Raw genomic sequence first — 21,268 nt, 5'->3', positions numbered from 1 at the left:
GGCGATGCTTTTAAAAAAAAGCACCATATAGATTTGTTTCTATACTGGTTTACCAAAGCACAGCAAGAAATGAAAGCTGTCTTTTCTGCATCGCAGGATGAGACACTTCTGTTTGATTCAGAAATTTTAGAATAAGCAACTCCGAACCATTGCGTAGATGCTGTTTTAGGTGTCTTTAGATTACTCCGCATCAGACTATTGTATTTCTTTTAATATGATATTTATAAAGTAAACTTTTAAAATAATGGCCGTAATTCATGCAACTTCTAATAAGGTATCAAGGAAATAAAATACAAATAATAATAAAAAATACATAATGGATTCCAATGGAATGCATATATTTTAAGACATGTTTTAGTGCTTTGTCAGTTTCACTACCAAGTCCCCACTCAGACCTCTAATGGAAACCTACAAAATGTTGCTCAGTTTAATGAACAGTTTGATTAGGTGTGTAGTGCCAGGGAGACATAGGAAGGAAATACCAAGGGGTATCAGGAATGTGGTGCATTATTGCTGGCTTATACACCCACTATCCTGGGTGCCCTGTTTCTCAACAAATGGCACTGTTCTGGCACAGTTACCCACACCCCTACCCCCCACACACTCATTTGCCAGCTCTGCCTGGTATAAGGATGCAAACTGAAAAGGGAAGACAATTTAAAAAATAAAAAAAGAGCGACAAACAATTTTTCTTCTCAATACTGATTGGGTTTTTTTTCATCTTTGATGTTGCAGGCTAGCCTATACAGAGGAGGGTACAACCGCTTCACCCCGTACTAGAGAGAGAAACAAACCCACCTGAACGGTTTAAAAACAAACTAAACAAACAAAACAAAAACAACGTGGAAAACTAAAACACTTCCGGGTCACAACCCCGACCCCTCAAGCTATTTCAATATCACTGTATTATTATTATTATTATTATTATTATTATTATTATTATTATTATTATTTTTATTATCTCTAACTGTGTTGAATTCTTTTTGTTTCTTGACATATTCTATGTTTGTTCACATCTTACTGTGTGACTGACCCAGCACTTCAATGCAGGGAGGGGGAGGAGAGTTGATGCAGAACCTGGAAACTCTGAAATGGGCTCGCTCAGAAAGATGTATGGGTAGACTGGAGTCAGTTCCTATTGAAGGATGCAAAATGGTGCAAAAGCCGTATGCATTATGTATTTAACAGGTCAAGTGATTATGAATATCATTCGTAGGAACTTGTGCGACAGTGTAAAACAATGTGGAATAAGGCAACACCAAGCGGGGAAAAACAGGTCTAGGTGTGACAAACTTTTCAGGGGGAACTGTTAATGATATTGATAGTGGAGACGGAATGGTTTAGGTTCAGATCAGTCTTTATTAAAGCAAGTCCACGGATAAATACAAGGCCTTGATTACCTGTTGTGATAAAGGAGCTCTGGACACTACCAGATCTGTGTTATTAAATTACCATTTCAGCAACAAGGTGTGTCACCGATGCGATTTGTAAATATTACTGCCGTGATATGTAAAGCAGTAGGAAAAAAGGGACTCTGCTCTAGATCCTTCATGACACCGTGGGGTGTTGGGGGGGGGGGGGGGGCAGTACAAAATGTCATCTTTCTGAGCCTGTTCACTACAGAGTCCATTACTTCATTCAGACCATGTTATATACAGTGTGTGTGTGTGCGTGTGTGTGTGTACTGATGTATATGAATAAACAAATATAGCAAGCTGTAGTGCTGGTGTTATAGTAACAAAGTACAGTAGTTAGAAAAGAGACATCGATACACAGGATAAGAGGTATTCTATTACCACAGCTGGTTATGCAGGATTTGTGTTTTATTCACTGGTTATTATCTCTACCACAAACCAAATACAGTAGCTATATTTTTATTGATTATGTGCAGCAACATAAAGAGCAGCTATCTTAGGGTATGATTTGCCTTTCCTCTATTTGAAGAGAAGTGTCGAGAGGGGAGAAAAATCCATCTGTACTTACTACCAGCTAAAAAGTCAATTGATTTGGGCTACTAGTCTGCCAACATGAAGCACGGACTATAGTTAATTTGGGAAAAGCCAATTTCAAATATACGTGGGATCCAAATAAATGTAATCCAATTCTCAAGCATTTTAATGGGATAACTCCATTCTACTTTTTTATATACAAAAGAAAAGGAGTCGGTATACTTTGTAATACTCAGATGGTAGATTTCCTCTCCACAATGTATGGGAGTTGGGTCCCATGTGGGTTCATTAGATCAAATACTAGACTTCCCTCCACACAAGTAATGAAAACCACAATGCTGCGCGTTTAGCAAATACACCTAATACTTGTGGGTGGAAAGAGTCCTAGGTAATCAGTTAGACATGGCTGTCTGATGTTAAAAACATTGCTCTTTAGAGAGAGGGTGAAGTAAAAGAAAGTGAGGTGCATAAGCGAGAAGAGGCTGATCATCTTCCCTTTGAATGTAAGCAAGCTAGTCACAAACGCTTACGAGACAGCCCATTCCAAATGAATTGCAACAGGGAGTAAAAAAAGAGCTCTGTAGGAAACTAATCCAAGGCAATATACTTTAGATTAAAGATAACGCTGGAGAGTCGATAACCACTGATCTCATTTGGAGATACACTAGACTAACCCCATATAGTGTAGCCTTTCACCATAGTTGTTATTCCAGACATAACATTTTCCCCCGGCTACTCAAACGAGAGTTCAAGAATCTGGATGCATGTATCTGCTGCACGGTTTATCCCAAGAGTTATTTATGTTCTGTTTTAAAAGATTTATTATTTCGCTACTAATACAAAGATTAATGGTTTAACCTTTTTATATCCTGGTGCTATCCTTATCTGGTCAATCAGAAAAAATGCAGTGATAAAAATGAACTTATGCAGTACTTATTTCTGGTGCAAGGCAAAAGTTGAATATAAATAGGGCTTCCGATTTTCAGTTTTAACCGATTAAAAACCGATAAAACACCCCCGATACAAAAAAAAAGGAAATCGGTTATATCCAATAAACACCGGAAAAACACTGGAAATGGTTACTCAATTCGCATTGACTTGAACCCTTTTCCCATGAAAAAAATTAAATAAAAATTACCTGCTAAAAAAACTGTGCAGTACAGTTGGGCAATGTCCCTCCTAACTGATTTGTATCTTGCATTGATTCATTCTGAATACTTAAACCCACCCCAACTACTGAGTCACAGCAAATTGCTACATTTCTTTTTTTTTTTCTAATAATTTAGTCGTTGCCAATTAGTTTTTATTATTTTTTCCCCAATTTGAAATGCCGAATTATTTTTTAGGCTCAGCTCACCGCTACCACCCCTGCGCTGACTCGGGAGGGGTGAAGATGAACACACGCTGTCCTCCAAAGCGTGTGCCGTCAGCCGCCCGCTTCTTTACACCCTGCGAACTCACCGTGCAGCCGCCTCAGAGCTACAGCGTCGGAGGACAACGCAGCTCTGGGCAGCTTACAGGCAAGCCCGCAGGCGCCTGGCCAGACTACAGGGGTTGCTACTGCGCGGTGAGCCGAGGACACCCTGGCCGACCTAACCCTCCCTCCCCCCGGGCAACGCTCGGCCAATTGAGCGCCGCCCCCTGGGAGCTCCCGTCCACGGTCGGCTGTGGAATAGTCTGGACTCGAACCGGCGACGTCCAGGCTATAGAGCGCATCCTGCACTCTAGAGAGTGCTTTTACTGGATGCGCCACTCGGAAATTGCTACATTTCTATTGGAGGATTGTACACACTTGCAAGATTTAAAACAAGATGTTCTTGCTCATGAGATTTAAAGCTATATTCCAGTTCAATAGGGAGTATTTACACGCTCGTGGAATTTAAAACAGAATTTCAAATTGTGGGGAAATGTAAAAAAATGCCTAAACACACAAACCCCCCAGAAGAATATGCCTGTGATCATAAGGATTTCATTGAGGAAGACAGCAAAGGAAATAAGGTACAATTGAAAAAGTGTGCAAGTACTGTCGAGTTACTGTACATACTGTAGCAGAAAAAAATGAAAGTAACACAGTATATAAAAAGTGAAAGCCCCGAAAGAAACGATTTACATATAACTCAAAAATAGCTACAAATAAGCACCGAATTAATAAAAACCGAAAAACAGAAGCCCTAAATATAAATAATGAAAGAAGTTTATGCTACTCGGGATGTAACTCGCCAAAAAGATATTCTTTCAATAATAAACTTTTTTTTTTAATACCCCATGAAGGTGTTTAATAAAACATTGAAGCATTGTTTTTTCAAGTAAATTAAGATAATTATTATTATTATTTTCTTTGGTGAGTTGCAGCCTCACTGTGGTGGTAACCTCTTTATATAACACAATAAATTATTTTAACAGAAAGGATATTGGCAAAAATGTCCTCATATCACAAAGGTTGAAGATTTCTCACTGAAACATTGTCCTTTCTTTCTAGCAGTTCTGTATTATATGTCCATGTATTTCCAAGACATAGAAATATTGCCAAAGTAGAACATAATGCATGGTAAAAATGGAGAAGGTTTCATTTTGAGGATAAATTGATGAATTAAAACCAGTACTCACATGGTAATGGAATACTTCTCTCTTAACTAAAGAGCTAACATTATTGAGGGGTAAATACATTTTCAAGTGTTTTAAGAATTGTGTTATCATTTTCAAGTTATTTATATTATTTATAAAACAAGCAAAAATAGCAAAACATCAGTACTTGGGTATTATAGTATTCAGTATTTAAAAACATAGTGTGTATTAGTATATAAAACTTGTTCTGGTATTATCATTAGATTTAAAGAAAATTAGAAAAATGTCTTAGACAATAACATGTTCTTCCTTTTATATACTTCCAATATTGCAGAGTTACACAGGGCGTTTTTTATATAACTAGGAAAAAGGCTTTAAGCAACACTATGTATAGCTTTTTTTGAAGAAGGGAGATAGCGAATGTCTTTCTAGATGTTTCTGATGAAATCATTCTGTGAAGTGTGTGTTGTTGAGGTACATATTATTGTGTGTATACATTATTATTCTATGTATACATTATTATGCTAAGTATACACTGTGTGACAATAACTAACAGGGAAAAAGGCTGCTCATTAGAATTAAAAGAGGTTTTATCATTCTTGATGTACACAATTGTAAATGGCTTTTCTATTTAGTTAAAAAAAAAACTTGGCTAAGACCACTACAAAGTGAAATAGTTTATTAATTTAAAAATACATAAAGGTTTTTTTATCTATCGATTTCCTGGCTTAGGGTAACATTGAAATACTATTACTACTTCTACTACGACTAATAATAATAATAATAATAATAATAATAATAATAATAATAATAATAATAATAATAATAATAGAGCATGATTATATTTTTTTCAGTCCCTTATCATTGAGTGAAGACATTGAGAAAGTTTTCTCATCAAAACATTCGTCATTGAATTTAAGAAGCATAGAAGCACCTATTTAGTTGTAGTACAAGCAACACACATTTGTCATAGCCGTCATAGTACCCATCTAATGAACACCTATTCTGAAACTTGATCCACAGTGGTTTGAAAATGTCATTTGAAGTTATTTATTCTTTAACTGAATTGGACTAGCTACGCAGACCTTTTCAGTGCAATAAAACCTTTGTATTCATCCCTTACAATACTAATAATAAAAAAAGCCACAGTATTTGACACAGTAGCTTAGCATTGTACCCATTCATACTTCATTACTACAATGCTGCAGTACTTTCTTTTATTTTTTATTACACCCTGACAAGGAAAACATTTGTTTTTGGAATAACCTTTGGAGAGGAAACAAGGAAAGTTCAAGTAACTAAATGAATTGTGAAGCTTTCCAATTGATTTGATTAATCCCCCCCCCCCCCCCCAGAAATACAATTTTTTACAAATTAGTATTTTTGGGTTTTGTTGAAGAGGACCAAAATCTGGTGTTGCAAAAAGAGGGGAAAAAAGGTGTTTACAGGAACATTTCTGTACACTGTTATAGCTGTAGCTCAGAATTTAGGATTTGGGTGTTGGAAGGTAAGCTTTCTGTGAGCCAAATCAAATCCTGCAAGTGCTCATTGGTACTAAATGGCCCCTTGTGGAGAGAGAACAATGATCCCCAAGCGATGAAGGGATACGATTTTCCAAGTATAATGTAAACTCCATTGAGGATTTTTATTTTAGAAAAAGCCATTTATAATTGTGATTCTTCAAACCCCCTTTTAAATTCACTCAAATATTCAGTTTTTATTCTGCCAATATATTTGTAAAGAAAAAAAAATCTTTGCCAGGCCCTTGCCATGTCTATTTCTTTTATATCTATTGCTTCTTTGTTCTGTGGTCTAAATGTGTATTTGCTATACTGTGTACATGTTGCTGAACATATTCCATGTAATGTATGTATGTATTTTCAGTTTTATGAATTTGCTCATTGCACAAAGGGCATTTGGTACCCATTCATAATGAAGAGGGGAAAAAAAGTGTATTTATTGTTCTTTTTAAATTGCAGGATACATGAAACTTATTGTTAAAATATATACCCTATCTAACTGAAATAACAACTTGGTGTTTACAACTGTGTCATTCTGTCAAGGGACATGCCTTAAAAAGTAAAGGGTAGCGCTTCATTTTAAGTATCATTAATTCAAACATAATTGCATACAGTATGTTAATGCATATAACATGCATTTCAAATATAACTGGTGACAAAGGTGTCGTGGAGACACATGTATGGAGAGTATTTAAAAACATGGTCTGGGATGCATGTTTCTCAGACCAAAAGCTGGGACAATGTATGATACATTAATATTATACAAATAAGTATGGAATGTACCAAGAATTGAATATCTTATAGTTCATATGCAACTGGGCTTGCATAACTGGCACTAAAGAATAGCTGCAGAACTTGTTGTTCATAACGCACGTCTATACAACACAAAACACAAAAGAGAGAGGTGAAATTATAAGAAACTAAGTCAAGCAGACTACTGTTTAATTGTAAATAATTGCAAAATGAAAGCAGCAATAGGCAGACGATCTATGCTACTGTCAGATGTCTTTCAACGTATTCCCACAGCAAAGGTATTAACCAGGATTGATGACTTTTCTAGCCCCTTCTATTCCTCTGAACTTTCCTGTCCAAGTTCATTTCCTGAACACAGTATGTGAACTACTAATATCTGAAGCGTAGAAAGTAAACTAGAGGCTTTTCAAAGGCTCGGATGATAAACCTATTTGGGGAGTTAATTCAGGCATACAGCATGTGCACTACATTAAAAAAGCATTGGGTTACCAAATGGTACGGAAGGGAACTTGATTGATTAAAAGATCAGACACTGCAGCTACAGAAGAATATTAGCATAGGTCAGCACTGTACACATGTTCTCCAAGCCATCTGCACAATCTTCTGAACTCCCCATGACATGAAATAAAAACCAACCGTCAGATACAGAAGTTAATAACCTCAACTGAACGCATGAAGTGTTTGCAAAGCTAGATCAATAACTGTGATACTGTAAGAAAATTAATGCATAGTTTTAATCTAAAATAAAAAGGTGTCATTTGGAGAAAGGGTATGATAAATAACATTTAACTGTTTTTACAGGCCTTTAATAAATTTGAATTGTAGCACCATTACAGCCATGTTATTATCTACAGAGGCTGATCAATCTACAGCATTCGCTTTGTTGTAATATTTGTACACAAGTTTACTGCTGTACCATTTAAATAACAAGTGTACTAAAGCTGAAGAAGACATGCTATTAAAACAGCACTACTGGCAGAGAAATAGTGTTATAGGCTCCTTATACTACACATTAAATCTATATCCATACTATTATATGAAAGAACAACTGATAGGTTTAGGTTAGAGTGTTGGTTTCAAAGCTAGGAAGACAGTTAAGAGGATTTTACTTAGGCAAGATAGTGAACTTCAAGACCAGACAAAATTGACATGGAATTATTTCAGTTTAACTATTCTTCACTTCAGCGCACATCTGTGAGAATAAGTACTGCAGCTTTAGAGAAATTGATATTGAACTCACTCACTCATCTGACACTGTGTTCAGTCTGCTTGTCCCTTGAAAGAATCTGAATTTGTAACAAAAAAGTATTGAATTTAAAACTACCTTCTATCTTTATTTTATTTATTTTTTTCATCATTTTCTGATTCCAGTAAAAAAAACAAAAATAAAAATATGGAGAAGTGGACATCGCCCAAAAGGTCTCTAAAAGAACATAAACAAGAAAGTACAAGAAAAATCCTTCTACCAAGGTTGAAAGACGGACGGAGCAAAGAGTATGCAAGTACTGTGATAAAAAAAATATCATCTAAACATGTTTAAAAGGTGTGGTGCAGGTTTACTTTCATGTGGGACAGCCTTGCTAGGAGGAGAAAGAAAGCACTGGGTCCTAACCCTAAAGTCATATAACTTTTTATTTTTATAAAATAAACTTTTTTAAGTTTTAAAAGACTGGAGGAGGATCCCTTGATCTACAGACAAGCAGAAACTAGACTGTATATTTCAAAAGGTAATCCTTACAGACCTTTTATAGTTAGGGTGTACAGAGAAAGAAAAAAGGTATAGATAAAGACAGTCCTTACATTCATTCATTCATTCATTCATTCATTCATTCATTCATTCATTCATGTGATGCCAATGTCCTCTTTGTGTATATAAATAATAACCTGGGCCTTTGACTAGTCTGCACCTGTTTATGGTGGATAAGAAGGAAAGCTGAGTGTTCTGAAGAGTATTTGTGACCTTATTCCTTCAAGGAGTTGAAGGTTTTTTTTTTTTAGCTGTATTGTATGTATTAGTCTACAGGGCTACAAGTGTTTTAACATGTTTGCCATACAGCATATAATATATATACCACTAAGGGGCTAATTCAACTTCAACCCTGGAGAAACAGTATTTTTTATAATTTGAAATTATATTTAAAAATATAATTTCATGCAATAAGCAGTGCAAATATGATTTTTTTTTTTAATCAGATAACACATCATCAGTGATGAATCAAACAAAAAGAAAAAGATCCACAAACTTCCTATACTCCTGTTTGTAATAAACACTGATCTCAGAACCGGCAGCTTTAGGAACAGCAGTCTAGCCCTCTTTAACTACAGAGCTACCCACACTTCTTTAAAACACTTGCAAACTTGTCTTGGTGGTCCTTCCTATACAGAGCAATTATGTAGACACCTCAAGCCTTTTGAAACCCAGCACAAGACAGTCAGACACAACATAGGAACTAACAAACCTGGGAAAATAATACCCATTTGGGGTAAATTCCTTATTCCCTTGTGCAACCCCCAGCAATTCTACATTTGCTGAGCAATTTTGAGCTCCCATTACTGTATCCTCCTCTCTCTCGTACCAGCCACCTGTAGTCCGCCGGCAACAGTGATTGCAGTACCTGCTGGGAAATAATTACCTGCTAATAATATTTCTCCTCTCAGAGGACTCGACCTGTGGCATCAGTGAAGTCAGGCTGCGAGTTGAAAGACTGCATACTGCCCCGGGATTGAGAATGAAGGCCTCACATCGGCTTTGATATTGAAACCCAGATTTGGTGTCTCTGAGAGACAGCTTTAACTTTAAATACCGTTGGCCCTTAGCAAAAACTCTTTTGATGAGAAGGAAAAAAGCAAGTATGTTGCCAAGTTATATTTAAAATATGCATATCCTTTTTAAAGATACATAAGTGGCTAATAGATTGTGATACTGCTGCCTCTGCTATAGTCCTCAAAGGAACAGATTTTACAAGCACTTACACCAAGTGGCGTCCGGGTTTTTTTTCTTTTTTTTCTTTTCTAAATACAGGTGTTGGTATGACTGGCCTCAGATTTAAATAAACAAAACAGAGCAGTGTGTCTGATGTATTCCAAGAGATTAATGAGGTTTTAATAATGTAATACTCCAAAGGAGATTTTTATGAAACAGGAACAAGGCTGGGAAAGAAAAGCGTAATGTTGGAAAGGAGATTTAATGTTCAACGATCAAATTACACCCAATAAAACCCAGTTTTCCTTTGTTACACCTCCGCCGGGTATAAAATGAAAAGCCAATGTTAGTTTTAAAACAATAAAGAACATAAGAAGCTCCACATGCATCCCAGTAATGTTACAGTACAAGCACTGATGTGCTTAGAGAATAGGATCTAGTTTTTTGGCAAAGGTTAATTTTTGCTTTAGGCCATCATTATTAGAAAAGGAAGCAGTGATGCTGGATGATGAAACAAGGGAAAGCCTTGAGTTTCAAAAGAAGTTTTGATTTTCAGTCCTGAATAATAGGTTTTAGAAACTTGTTTACAGACATTACATTTCTTTTGCTGTGGAATGCAATTAAAACACTAACACTTTATGTAAATTGTATTTTTAATGATTTAAAAAAAAAAAAAACAGGAAACTATAAAGACTATACATGGTACATTTTAATACAGTATACTGTGACCCATTCAGTAAAAGATAGGAATGTGTGAGCCAGTTTCTCTTGTTCTATTCTTCATGAGACATTATTTATTAATATTTGTGTATTCTGAAAATTATTATTATTCATTTATTTAGCAGACGCCTTTATCCAAGGCGACTTACAGAGACTAGGGTGTGTGAACTACGCATCAGCTGCAGAGTCACTTACAATTACGTCTCACCCGAAAGACGCAGCACAAGAAGGTTAAGTGACTTGCTCAGAGTCAGACAATGAGTCAGTGGCTGAGGTGGGATTTGAACCGGGGACCTTTTGGTTACAAGCCCTTTTCTTTAACCACTGGACCACACAGCCTCATAAATACTGTGGTTTGAGCTTGCAACATGACGTTCTTGAAGAACACACGACCTTAGCCCACTGCGCCGTTGTTTTTTATTATTATTATTTATTTATTAGCAGACGCCCTTATCCAGGGCGACTTACAATTGTTACATGATATTGCATTATTTTTACATACAATCCAGGTACAGCAGCAGTGTCCCCCACCTGGGATTGAACCCACGACCCTCCAGTCCAGAGCCCTAACCACTACTCCACACTGCTTTACTGATGGCATTTTATTGTGTTTACTTCTTTTTTACCCATGCCATTACTTTTTGTAGTATGTTCTTGAAATCATCGTGTTTCTCCACATTGTCATTGTCTCCCTGTATTGCAGCTGGCTTTCAGCTATAGTCACAGAGCCCTATGGAATGCTAGCTGTCTGTGTGTTGTGTTTGATTCCTTCATTCCAGTCATGTGAGACTGTGATCTGTGCCTCTGCGGACTCCACCTGCTCTTATGTATACAATTGCAAACATCATAAAAAGAGGAAGGAGAAAGTTGTAGAAATACAGGGAAACAATGACAAAGGAATTAAAAGATTTAACAAATGTTTTTACCTTTGCACATTCTTATCTTTTAGTGAACGTGGCCCTTTATCCACACGAAGTTCTGTTTGGAAGGTATTTAAAATGGAGGCTGTCCCACCTTTACTTTTACTGCCCTCCCCCTCCTGTGGTTTGACTAACAGGCTGTCCTCCCAGAAAGGAGCCCCTCCCATACTGTCTGTGTGCTTACTGATAAAGACTCCTTTTTGTATTCCCACTGTACATAATCCCTCCCTCTGTATCCCTTTCCTTAAACCTGTATTATAGAACATTTCCATGTGCTTTACTGTCCCTGCGCAAAAAAAATGTTTATAATTCTCTCATTTTTGCAATTGTTCTAATTAAAAAAAAAATATAATAATAATAAAAAGTCATTTTAAAAATAACTATTCCTCCTCTTCCAGAACTGTATTGTAAAAATCTACCTTTCTTTCTCATTCTGTATGCTTCTAATGTGCTTCAGAAGAACATTACTATTTATTATAAAGTTATTATTACTGATTATTAATAAACATTTCTTTCTTCAACAAGAATAACTGTTGTCTTTCTTCAACAAGAATATCTGTTATGCTAGTGAAAGGCATGATATACTGAAGTATATTATTATAAAACACTCAATGGAGCTAAATTAAGACATGCTGAAAAGAAAACAAAAATAAATTCAGTGACAAAGTTTCCACAAGAAGCCTTTTTCAAATCTTCAATTTCAAGTCAAAGTTTGTCATTGAATGATGGCGTTTCTTTTAGTATTTCTTAATGTATCTGCATAGCAGGAGAAGCATAAACACCTGCAAAGTGACCGGCTGAACCTGGCTCTGGAGGCCTATTTATTATTCATTGATTTATTTTCCAAACAGAAAAAGGATAATCAAGTTACAAAGTATAACATCATAAAAGGATAAATATGTAGCATACATGAAATCTGGTATTTTCCCCATCTATTGAAGGCTATATATTATTATTATTTATTTCTTAGCAGACACCCTCATCCAGGGCGACTTACAATTGTTACAAGATATCACATTATTTTTACATACAATTACCCATTTATACAGTTGGGTTTTTACTGGCGCAATCTACCTTGCTCAAAAGTACAGCAGCAGTGTCTCCCACCTGGGATTATACCCACGATCCTCTGGTCAAGAGTCCAAAGCCCTAACCACTATTCCACACTGCTGTCCTGCCTGGTGTTTACCTGGTTTCCTTTAAAATCATATTCCTAAAATAACGTATTCCAAAAGAACAAAGAGCATCGGCAGCTGTACACTAGGGTATTATTCACCCTTCTTCTTTCAAGAGTGACTTTGAACAACAAGACACTTCTTCAAGTCTTTGTTTTATGTTTACACTTATTTATTTAACCCTTTCATGGATGGCGACCTCATATGAGAACAGATTAAAAAAAAAGTGTCTTTGTATGGGGACATATGGAAGACCCAATGCATGATGACCTCATATGAGGATGCCATTTTTCCCCCCGTACAAAGCAATGGAATTATGTGTCCATGATAAGTATTACCACTCCTATCATTTACCCTGGTATTTACCTCATAGTTTGATAATCCCTCTATGCTTCAGTGGCATGAAACTGCAATTGTGCAATAAGATCCACGATTCTCAAGTCCTGGTGCAATCTCTGAAAAGATAAATACTATACAAAGTTAGACTGCTAGCTTGATTCCTTACTTTATTATTTTAAAAATGTGTTACTTAACCTTATAGTCAGCGTGAACCAACACTTTCCTGTGGGAGGTAGTGGTGCAGTGGACTAATCCCATGGCCGCCTCTCCCTGAAGGCAGTGGATCCAATTCAGATCCTGGAGGTGAGTTCCTGAGGTAGGTAATGGTGTTGGTTGTAAGTAATGATGTTGGTTGTGTGTCCACAGATGGAGGAGGAGAGGACCTGCCCTGCCAGGGAGGAGAGTGGAAGGTGGGTGTGTTGCTACCTGAGAGAAGAGGAAGGAGGCAAACAGTACTTCTCTTTTTTAAAATAGAATGAAAAATGTATTGAATTTGTATATAATAAGAATCTTTAAAAGAGACTTGTGGAGAAAAGTACTGTTTGCCTCTTCTCTCAGGTAGCAACACACCTACCTTCCACTCTTCTCCCTGGTGGGGGGGGGCCAGAACCCCCCCCTTTCTATCCTCTCCTACCTCCTACCTCCACAGGGCAGGTCCTTTCCTCCTCCATTTGTGGACACACAACCAACATCATTACTTACCTCACTAACTAAATAAAGCAAGGAATCAGCTGGATTTTAACTCAGTCCCCCAAGAAAGACCAGTATAGTATGCTGGTGAATTAGACCACTGTGCCATTTCACTTGCATAGAGGACCTTGCTTTTTCATTGCCTTTAAGGTCAATTAACCAAGTCTTTGAAAATAAAGGAAAGAATCATCTGGATTTGAACCCAGTACCACAAGGAAGATCAGTACAACATGCTGGTGAATTAGACCACTGTGCCATTTCACTTCCATGGAAAACCTTGCTTTTTCATTGTCTATATATGAAATTATCAAATTCTTTGAAAATAAAGAAAGGAATCAGCTGGACTTGAACCCAGTACCCCAAGGAGAAACAGCACAGCAATTAGACCACTGTGCCATCTCACTTCCATAAAAGAGCTTGCTTTTTCATTGACTATAAGGTAAAATAAAACAAGTTTTTGAAAATACAGGTAGGAATAAGTTGGATTTGAATTCAGTCCCCCAAGGCGAAACAGCACAGCATGCTAGTGAATTAGACCACTGTGCCATCTCACATTTGTGAAAAGCCTCCTTTATCATTGTCCACAGCACAACATTTCACTGAATTATCAATTAAAGCTGGCTCACCTGCTGGTTCCCTGAAAGAGAAGACGACTAACAACTACTACTTTTGGGACAGCCTGCCAAAGGTCAGGTATTTACTGAGCATTTTATGTCAGAGCTGCCGATAGGCCCCTTCGGGGAGTGACGTCCTCGGTCCCGTCTAACAAGGGAATAAGTAGTCACCCCGCAGAGATCACATTCTCTTTTGCATCGAACCCGCAAATGCGAGTGATGCGACCTCGCAAGGTTTGTTGGTCGTCTTCTCTTTCAGGGAACTGAAAGAGAAGACGACCAACAACCAATACTTTTGGGAAAGTAAGTCAAAGCCGTCGCGAGGGAGCGTGAACGGACAGCAGATGAGGGACGTCTCGCTACCACCAAACTAATCTTTGTGGTGTGAGCGTGCAACTTCAATGATTATTGTGCCTAATGAAGGCATGGAGGGATCTACCACATTGAGTCGGTAGAACCTGGTGAATGTATACGGAGTAGCCCAGCTAGCCGCAGTACAGATATCAGTCAATGAGGCACCTCTAAAGAGGGCCCATGACATAGCCACTCCTCTGGTAGAGTGGGCGTCCACAGTCCAGTGGGACAGTCGCTGCTTCGAGAGGGCTTGACCCAGGGTCCTTTCACCATGATAGACGATGAGCTGATCAGACTGATGCAGCACTTTCATCCTATCCACATAACATCTCAATGCCCGAACCGGGCAGAGGAAATTCAATCTCCGATCGAGCTCCGAAGAAAAAGGAGGGGTATGGAAAGCCTCTAGTTCCACTGATTGATTCAAGTGGAAAGCCGAAACCACCTTAGGGAGGTAAGCGGGGTTCGTGCATAACGACATCCTGTTTCCATCATCCCAAACACGCATACAGGAGCTGTGCACTGACAGAGCCTGTAGCTCACTAACCCATTTAGCAGAGGTGATGGCTAACAAAAAGGCTGTCTACATAGAGAGATATTTCAACTCTATGGAATGTATAGGCTCAAACAGGGCTTTAGTGAGAGCCTCCAATACCACATCTAGACTCCACTCTGGGAGGACGTCCTTCTTAGGAGGACATAACTGCCAAGCACCCTTTAGAAAACTGGTCACCAGAATACGAGCACCTGAGTCAATGGGGACATGGCATGCAGATATAACCGGAGGGATAGCAAGTGCCTCTTTGCCCAGGTCAGTAGTCAAAAAGCTATGCAGTGCAACCCGGGGGACTGAAGTCCTCCGTGGCGGTTGACATATGCTACTACTGACATGTTGTCCATGCGGACAAGAACATGTCTCCTTTTGGAGCAGTGGGAGGACAAGTTGAAAAGCGAGGTGAACCGCTCACAGTTCCAGCGTGTTTATGTGCAGGGATGTTCAACAACCTGACCAGGGTCCAAGGACTTCTCTGCCTGCCCAGACTGCACGCCAACCCAAGTTGGATGTGTTTGTCGTCACCACCTGATGGCTGTGGATCACTCCCATCCTTACACCCTTGCGCAGGTAAGAAGTATGCTTCCACCAGTGTAGGGCTTCCCAGCATACGCGAGACACTGTCAGTCAACGGAGTCTGTTGCATTTGGGGTGTAGCCGTTAGACATTGAGCCACGCTTGGATCGGGCGCATGTGGAGTAACCCTAGTTGGATGACTGATGAAGCTGCAGCCATCAGACCCAATAGTTTCTGACACACCAATTGTCCTGTAGATCCCTGTTGAAACAGGACCAGACAGTTGTGAATGGTGGCCACTCTGTCGTCCGACAGGTAGGCTCGCATTGTAAGGGAATCCAGCCGGAGACCCATGTAAACCATACTTTGCACCAGTATTAATTGGTTTTTGGTCTCATTGAGGGTGAGACCCAGTCTCACCAGATGCTCTGTCACAATCGCCATGTGGGCCACTGCTTCTTCCTGCGACTGGGAGCAGTCATCTAGGTAGTTCAACACCGTGATCCCCTGCAGCCGCAAGGGAGCTAGGATGGCATCCACGCACTTTGAGAACGGACTGACTGGAGGATGTGGCGATGTGTGACCATCTGGAACCTCCTCTCCCTCAAAAACCTGTTGAAGTGTCTCAGGTCTAGGATGGGGCAAAGGTCCCCATCACTTTTTGGCACCAGAAAGTACCTTGAGTAGACCCCCTCTTCTTGAGAGGTGTGTTCTACGAAGCGAATGGCTTGTTCGAGAAGTGATGGTTTTACTTCTAGGCCTGAGGGCAAAGACCTGGAGAGGGTCGCTCACGGATGTAACCGTGATCCCTTGAAAGGGAGGAGGGCCCACGCAGAACAGCTGTGCGTAACCGGTGTGTACGGTGGTGAGCACCCAACAGTCTGAGGTGCAATTGCGCCAGTATTGCAGCTGGTGTTGTGAGAAGGGGTGGGTCTGAGGCCGCAAGCCTTCAGGGGCCCTGCTGGGGCTGCTGAGGCTAGGGTGGAGCCTGTCTTGGATGCTGTCTAGGGTGGTTCCGTAGGAACTGTCTCCCGGAACGTCCTTGCGGGCGGCCCCGGGCATTAGCTGCCACGGAAGCCTGTAGGCGGTGCTTCAGGTCGCCACGCATCAGGTCGCCACGGGATCGGAACCCGCCCGTAACCACAGTTACGGGCGGACGCCAGCGCTTCTCTCTAACCCATACCGGAGCGTTGCAGTATCTCCTCTACCACTGGCCCAAAGGTATGGCCAGGGGAGATAGGCGCATCAAATAGGGCAGCCTTGTCCACTTCCAGGACCCTGGCCTGTGGCTACCAGCTCAGGGAGAGGCGCCAATCGCAGGATGCCATCCAGGTAGCTGTTAAGAGACCTGCCGTGTTGGCCAGGCGTGTTACCTGTGCTTCGTTGTGTACGCTTTTTTGATGTGAGTCTCTGTGATCCTGCATTGGCTGTTAGGGCATACGGGGTCCTTGGATAAACCTCCTACCGGAGGGGCTATGGTGGAATCCACCGGCGGGAATTTTGCCAGTCCCAACGCTCCAGCACCTTCCAAGGAGGCCAGCAGGGCTGCATGGTTTGAGACGCTCGGCGCAGAAGCCGGTCGGTGCCAGGAAGATTGTACCTCCTCCAGAAAGTCTGGGAACACCGGAAAAGGAAACTGAAGGCTTGTTTCATGAGTGCTTGAACCGAGCTCGATGGAGGGGTAACACCAGACTCTAAGGCCACCTCAGAGCTGGGGCCCGTCTCCTGGGTCACTTCCTGGACCTCTGTCTCCTGTTGTTCCAAGGAGTCCCGGTCCCAGTAAACCGCGATCGAGAGCAGGTGGAAGAGCCTGCTGCCTGACCAAATACTCAAGGACCTGGGCCACCTGGCTCTTCAGGTCCAAGATATCCTTGGCCTGCCTACTGTGCCTTGCCCTCTTACTACTCCTCGAGGGAGACTGTGAGTGGCTGTAAGCTCGGTGGGCTGAAGCCTGTGCACAGGGTATACTCTGTGACGGGCTGAAAGGCAAGTGTAGGAGGGGGGCGGGCAAAGCTCCCAACGCTGCAGAGGGCTCAGCTGAGCTGGCTGAGAAAGCCGCTCCTGTGACCTCTGCAAGCCTCCGGCACAGGGTCCGAGGCTGGGACGCTGCGCAGATCGAACAGAACGTCACATCTTCTGCATCCCCAAGCATTTGACGCATAGGAGGTGTTTGTCTTGTGACCTGTGGCAGGCATAGCCCAAAAGTATTGGTTGTTGGTCATCTTCGAATTGAAAGGGAACATATTATTACATTTTGCGATAAGTTGTGATTCTCAACTTGGTTTCATTTGTGACTTGAACTGGATTCAAGCCAAACCTCATAGGTCTGTAAGGTAAATTAAACAATAAAATGAGGGATTAGCACGTGCATCATGTGGGACTTGAACTGATTGCTCTACAGATTGAAACTGGATAATATTTTCAACACACAAGACAAGGCCTGAACCACAACAGATGGTTATCTGTTGGCAAAAAAATAAAAAATATAAAACAAATGAATAATGTCTTCAACACACACTTGGTTTATGCTGTGCTTCTGCTTACTGAGATAAGTATATGATCATACTAATACAGGAGGCAATGAATATGATTACTATTAGTTAAACTATCAAGGATCAATTGAAACACACCTTTATCTCAACCCACTAATATGGGCACCAGGACCCACATATGTCATCTGCACAGCCTAATAAATCTTCGATGAAGAGGAGTCAGAGAGAGTTGGGGAAACAAAAATTTAAGTCGAGGCAACCTACTAGAAAACAAAAACAAGGTTAAGAGAGAGAGAGCCCTAAATAATGACATTCCTACCAAATATTTCTAAACAGATCTGGAAAGAGCTTTGCATTCGTCACAATTAATAAATAATGATGTTCCCTAAAGCACTAATAGAAGTTTTACAAAAGAGAGGCTAATGTAGCAAATATTTTAGTTTTTAATAAACAAGGGGATAATAGTTCATTAAAAGGACAGAAATGCCAAAAATGTAATTAAATAAGACATGTGGGAGAGACCAGTACAACATTATATAAAAGAATACAAACTCACCTATTGAATATAAGAAACAAAATAAACACAAAAAAAAACATGTAACGTGAATTACTTAAGATTTGTAGATAACACAGAAAAAGAAATCAAACAAAAAGAGAAAGACATGCCATGAATGCTTTGTAAATTTAGAACAGATCAAATTAGAAAATATATAAATAAAGGAGAACAAATGGGTACACAGGACAAGAGGTGTGAGAAAAAGCACTGGCTGCTGCTTCTGCATTCCTAAGAATGGGTAACATTTCAGGATCCCACTGCACTTGTAAGATGGCTTAATTGTTAAAATCTTTTTACCAACATATTCAGTAAATAAGGGGGTTGGAAAAATTAGGCAATATATGTCCCATCACCAGTAATTCTGTACTGACACCATTATTGTAACCACCAGTGTGCGATATCTATAGCTATTAGAATACAAGGCATGAATAATAAGAATTTAAAAAACATGAATAACAAAAATAATGTTGTTTATGTGCAATGGCATTGATTGTTCGATTTTGTCATATATATATATATATATATATATATATATATATATATATATATATATATTGGCTTGAATTGGATATTGTTTTGAAAAAAACAACTAAAGGAGGTTAAAAAAACGACTTCCTCAAGCAGGAAGCTATTAAGATGCCACATGGGTCTCAGTGAAATGTAATGCTTGTGTTAATTACACATTGATATAACATGTTACAACAGAATTATAATTTAATCGCAGCTCAACATAAAAGAAAAATTGGCAGAGTATTTGTAATAATCAGTGGGGCGGTAAATTAATTTTGGATTGCTTTTCTGGGTTAGTACAAAACTGTTTTGTTGAGGTGAATTTTTTTTTTGTAATTATAATTGGCAATTCATGCCACAAAATAAATCCCTTTTTTGTAAAAAAAAAAAAAAAAAAAAAAAAAAAATTAAGTTTTAGTGAATAGCTTTCCAACTGCAGTCTCTCTCTAATGTTTTAATAAAAAAAAAAATAAGACCATGTTTTCAACTAGTGTTTATGCGTACCTCTCTTTTTCTCTATGGTATTAAAATAAATGACAACTTGTGCATGGAGAAAAGTGGCTGAAACAGAGCTGCAGACGCCTCCTACTGCCAAATAACGATAACAACAACCCTGAATATCAAATCAGTGAAAAGTAACCAGATGCTACATTACAAAGCAAAGGGAAAAACATAAGTGTTATACTCCTTTACTGGGTCATACCATGCAAAACAATAAAATAAAAAACAAAAATTAGCTCTAAACTTTCTCATAAACTATTAATGTAATCGATATTACGATTTCATTATGTGGAAGCTAAGCAATTGTAGTATGCACTGCATAACAGGGATGTAAGACTCCCATTGCGAAGCAGTCTGGATCATTACATGTTTTACTCTGAGCTTAATTAACTACACTCTTCCAACTACAAGAGTTCACAAAGTGGCTGCTTGTGCTGACAGTAAATATGGAACGCATTATAAATTGCTAGCATCCACATAATGAAGACAAAGGATCAATATGATAACGGATTTTTAAAAAAAAATGTAAACAATAGTGGTATTGGGAAGCAGTTGATACATTATCCAAAATACTATGGTGGTTTTCATAGTACTTGGTTGAGACCACCAAACTTATCACAATAGCACGAAACTAACAATTAAAAAAAAAAAAAAATACTAACCCAAAACTTTCTTGTAGCATAACTGAGACCTTAATTTTGAGTGCTTATAAAATTATGGATGAACTGCCCCATTATTGCCCATTACCAAGGGTATCCCCCCCTCCATACACAATACAATAATTAACATCACCGTGAAACTCATTCGAGGGAACCTTTCCACCCATGAGGACTGAATAAGGGGGAGGAATATAAAGGGAAAAATAATTAAGAGAGTAAAGGAAAGGGACTCTCAGTGATCCATGGGATTACTTACATAAACATTAGTAAATATTTGCAGGGAGCTCAAAAGGCTTTGCAAGTGCCTGAGTGCGCATTCCCCTGGTTCTGCCACTAATTAAATGCAGGTCACCAGGTAGCGCACAGGGGCTAAAAGATCTGTAATCCTCTCTGTGACTCAATTCTTCTCCAGATCAAGCACTTCGGGAGGGGGGGGGGGGGGGGGGGGGAGCAACGCAAACATGTGGGAGGCTTTCGGGATGTAACCAGAAGCTCCCCAAAGCTCAAGGCAAATAGCAGCATGTGAATTTTAGATGGGAACACTCGCCGGCTTTGAATTTACATGTTTTAAGTATTCATCAAGGCATCTTGGGCTCTTCTTGTCTTGGAGAACAGAAAGGTTCTTTGCTGTACGCCTCAGATTGTGCTCAGGGGAGATCATAGCAAGGTCGCGAAGTAACCCTGGTCAGACCACGAACATGATCGCCTGACAAACTTCAAGGATGCAGCAGATGATTGTAGCTCACCTTTTTGGAAACATACTACTAATGATCAGCGCTTATCCCCTATTTAGAACCCCCAAGTGGGAAAAAGGGTATTTTATTCGGATTGACTGAGGGCAGCGGTTACTGAACTGGTGCTATGGAGTTCTGGCAATACATTTCAGTTCTCTTATGTCTTTAACCTCCAGAGACCTGGGACTGGTGAACAAGTTTAATGAGTTTGATAGTTTCAATCAA

General features: G+C 39.5%; 1 protein-coding gene across 11 annotated transcripts in view; it reads left to right on the top strand.

Annotated features, from left to right (window-relative positions):
* The window catches only part of LOC117424593 (RNA binding protein fox-1 homolog 3-like), a 330,577-nt gene extending 318,726 nt beyond the window's left edge, over positions 1-11,851 (top strand). For 9 of the 11 annotated variants that reach the window (XM_034041103.3, XM_034041102.3, XM_034041099.3 and 6 more), the window contains one exon: positions 736-11,851. In XM_034041103.3, the coding sequence (XP_033896994.1) occupies positions 736-780 (45 nt within the window). In that variant the 3' untranslated portion in view covers positions 781-11,851. The remainder of the gene's footprint in view (positions 1-735) is intronic. The other 2 variants (XM_034041098.3, XM_034041095.3) reach the window with 2 other exon arrangements.
* Positions 11,852-21,268: the final 9,417 nt, after the last annotated feature.

The sequence above is a fragment of the Acipenser ruthenus genome, chromosome 19 (genome assembly GCF_902713425.1).
Source record: "Acipenser ruthenus chromosome 19, fAciRut3.2 maternal haplotype, whole genome shotgun sequence".
Lineage (NCBI taxonomy): Eukaryota > Metazoa > Chordata > Actinopteri > Acipenseriformes > Acipenseridae > Acipenser > Acipenser ruthenus.
Note: the sequence above shows the minus strand (reverse complement) of the source record. Positions and strands in the feature narration are given on the sequence as shown.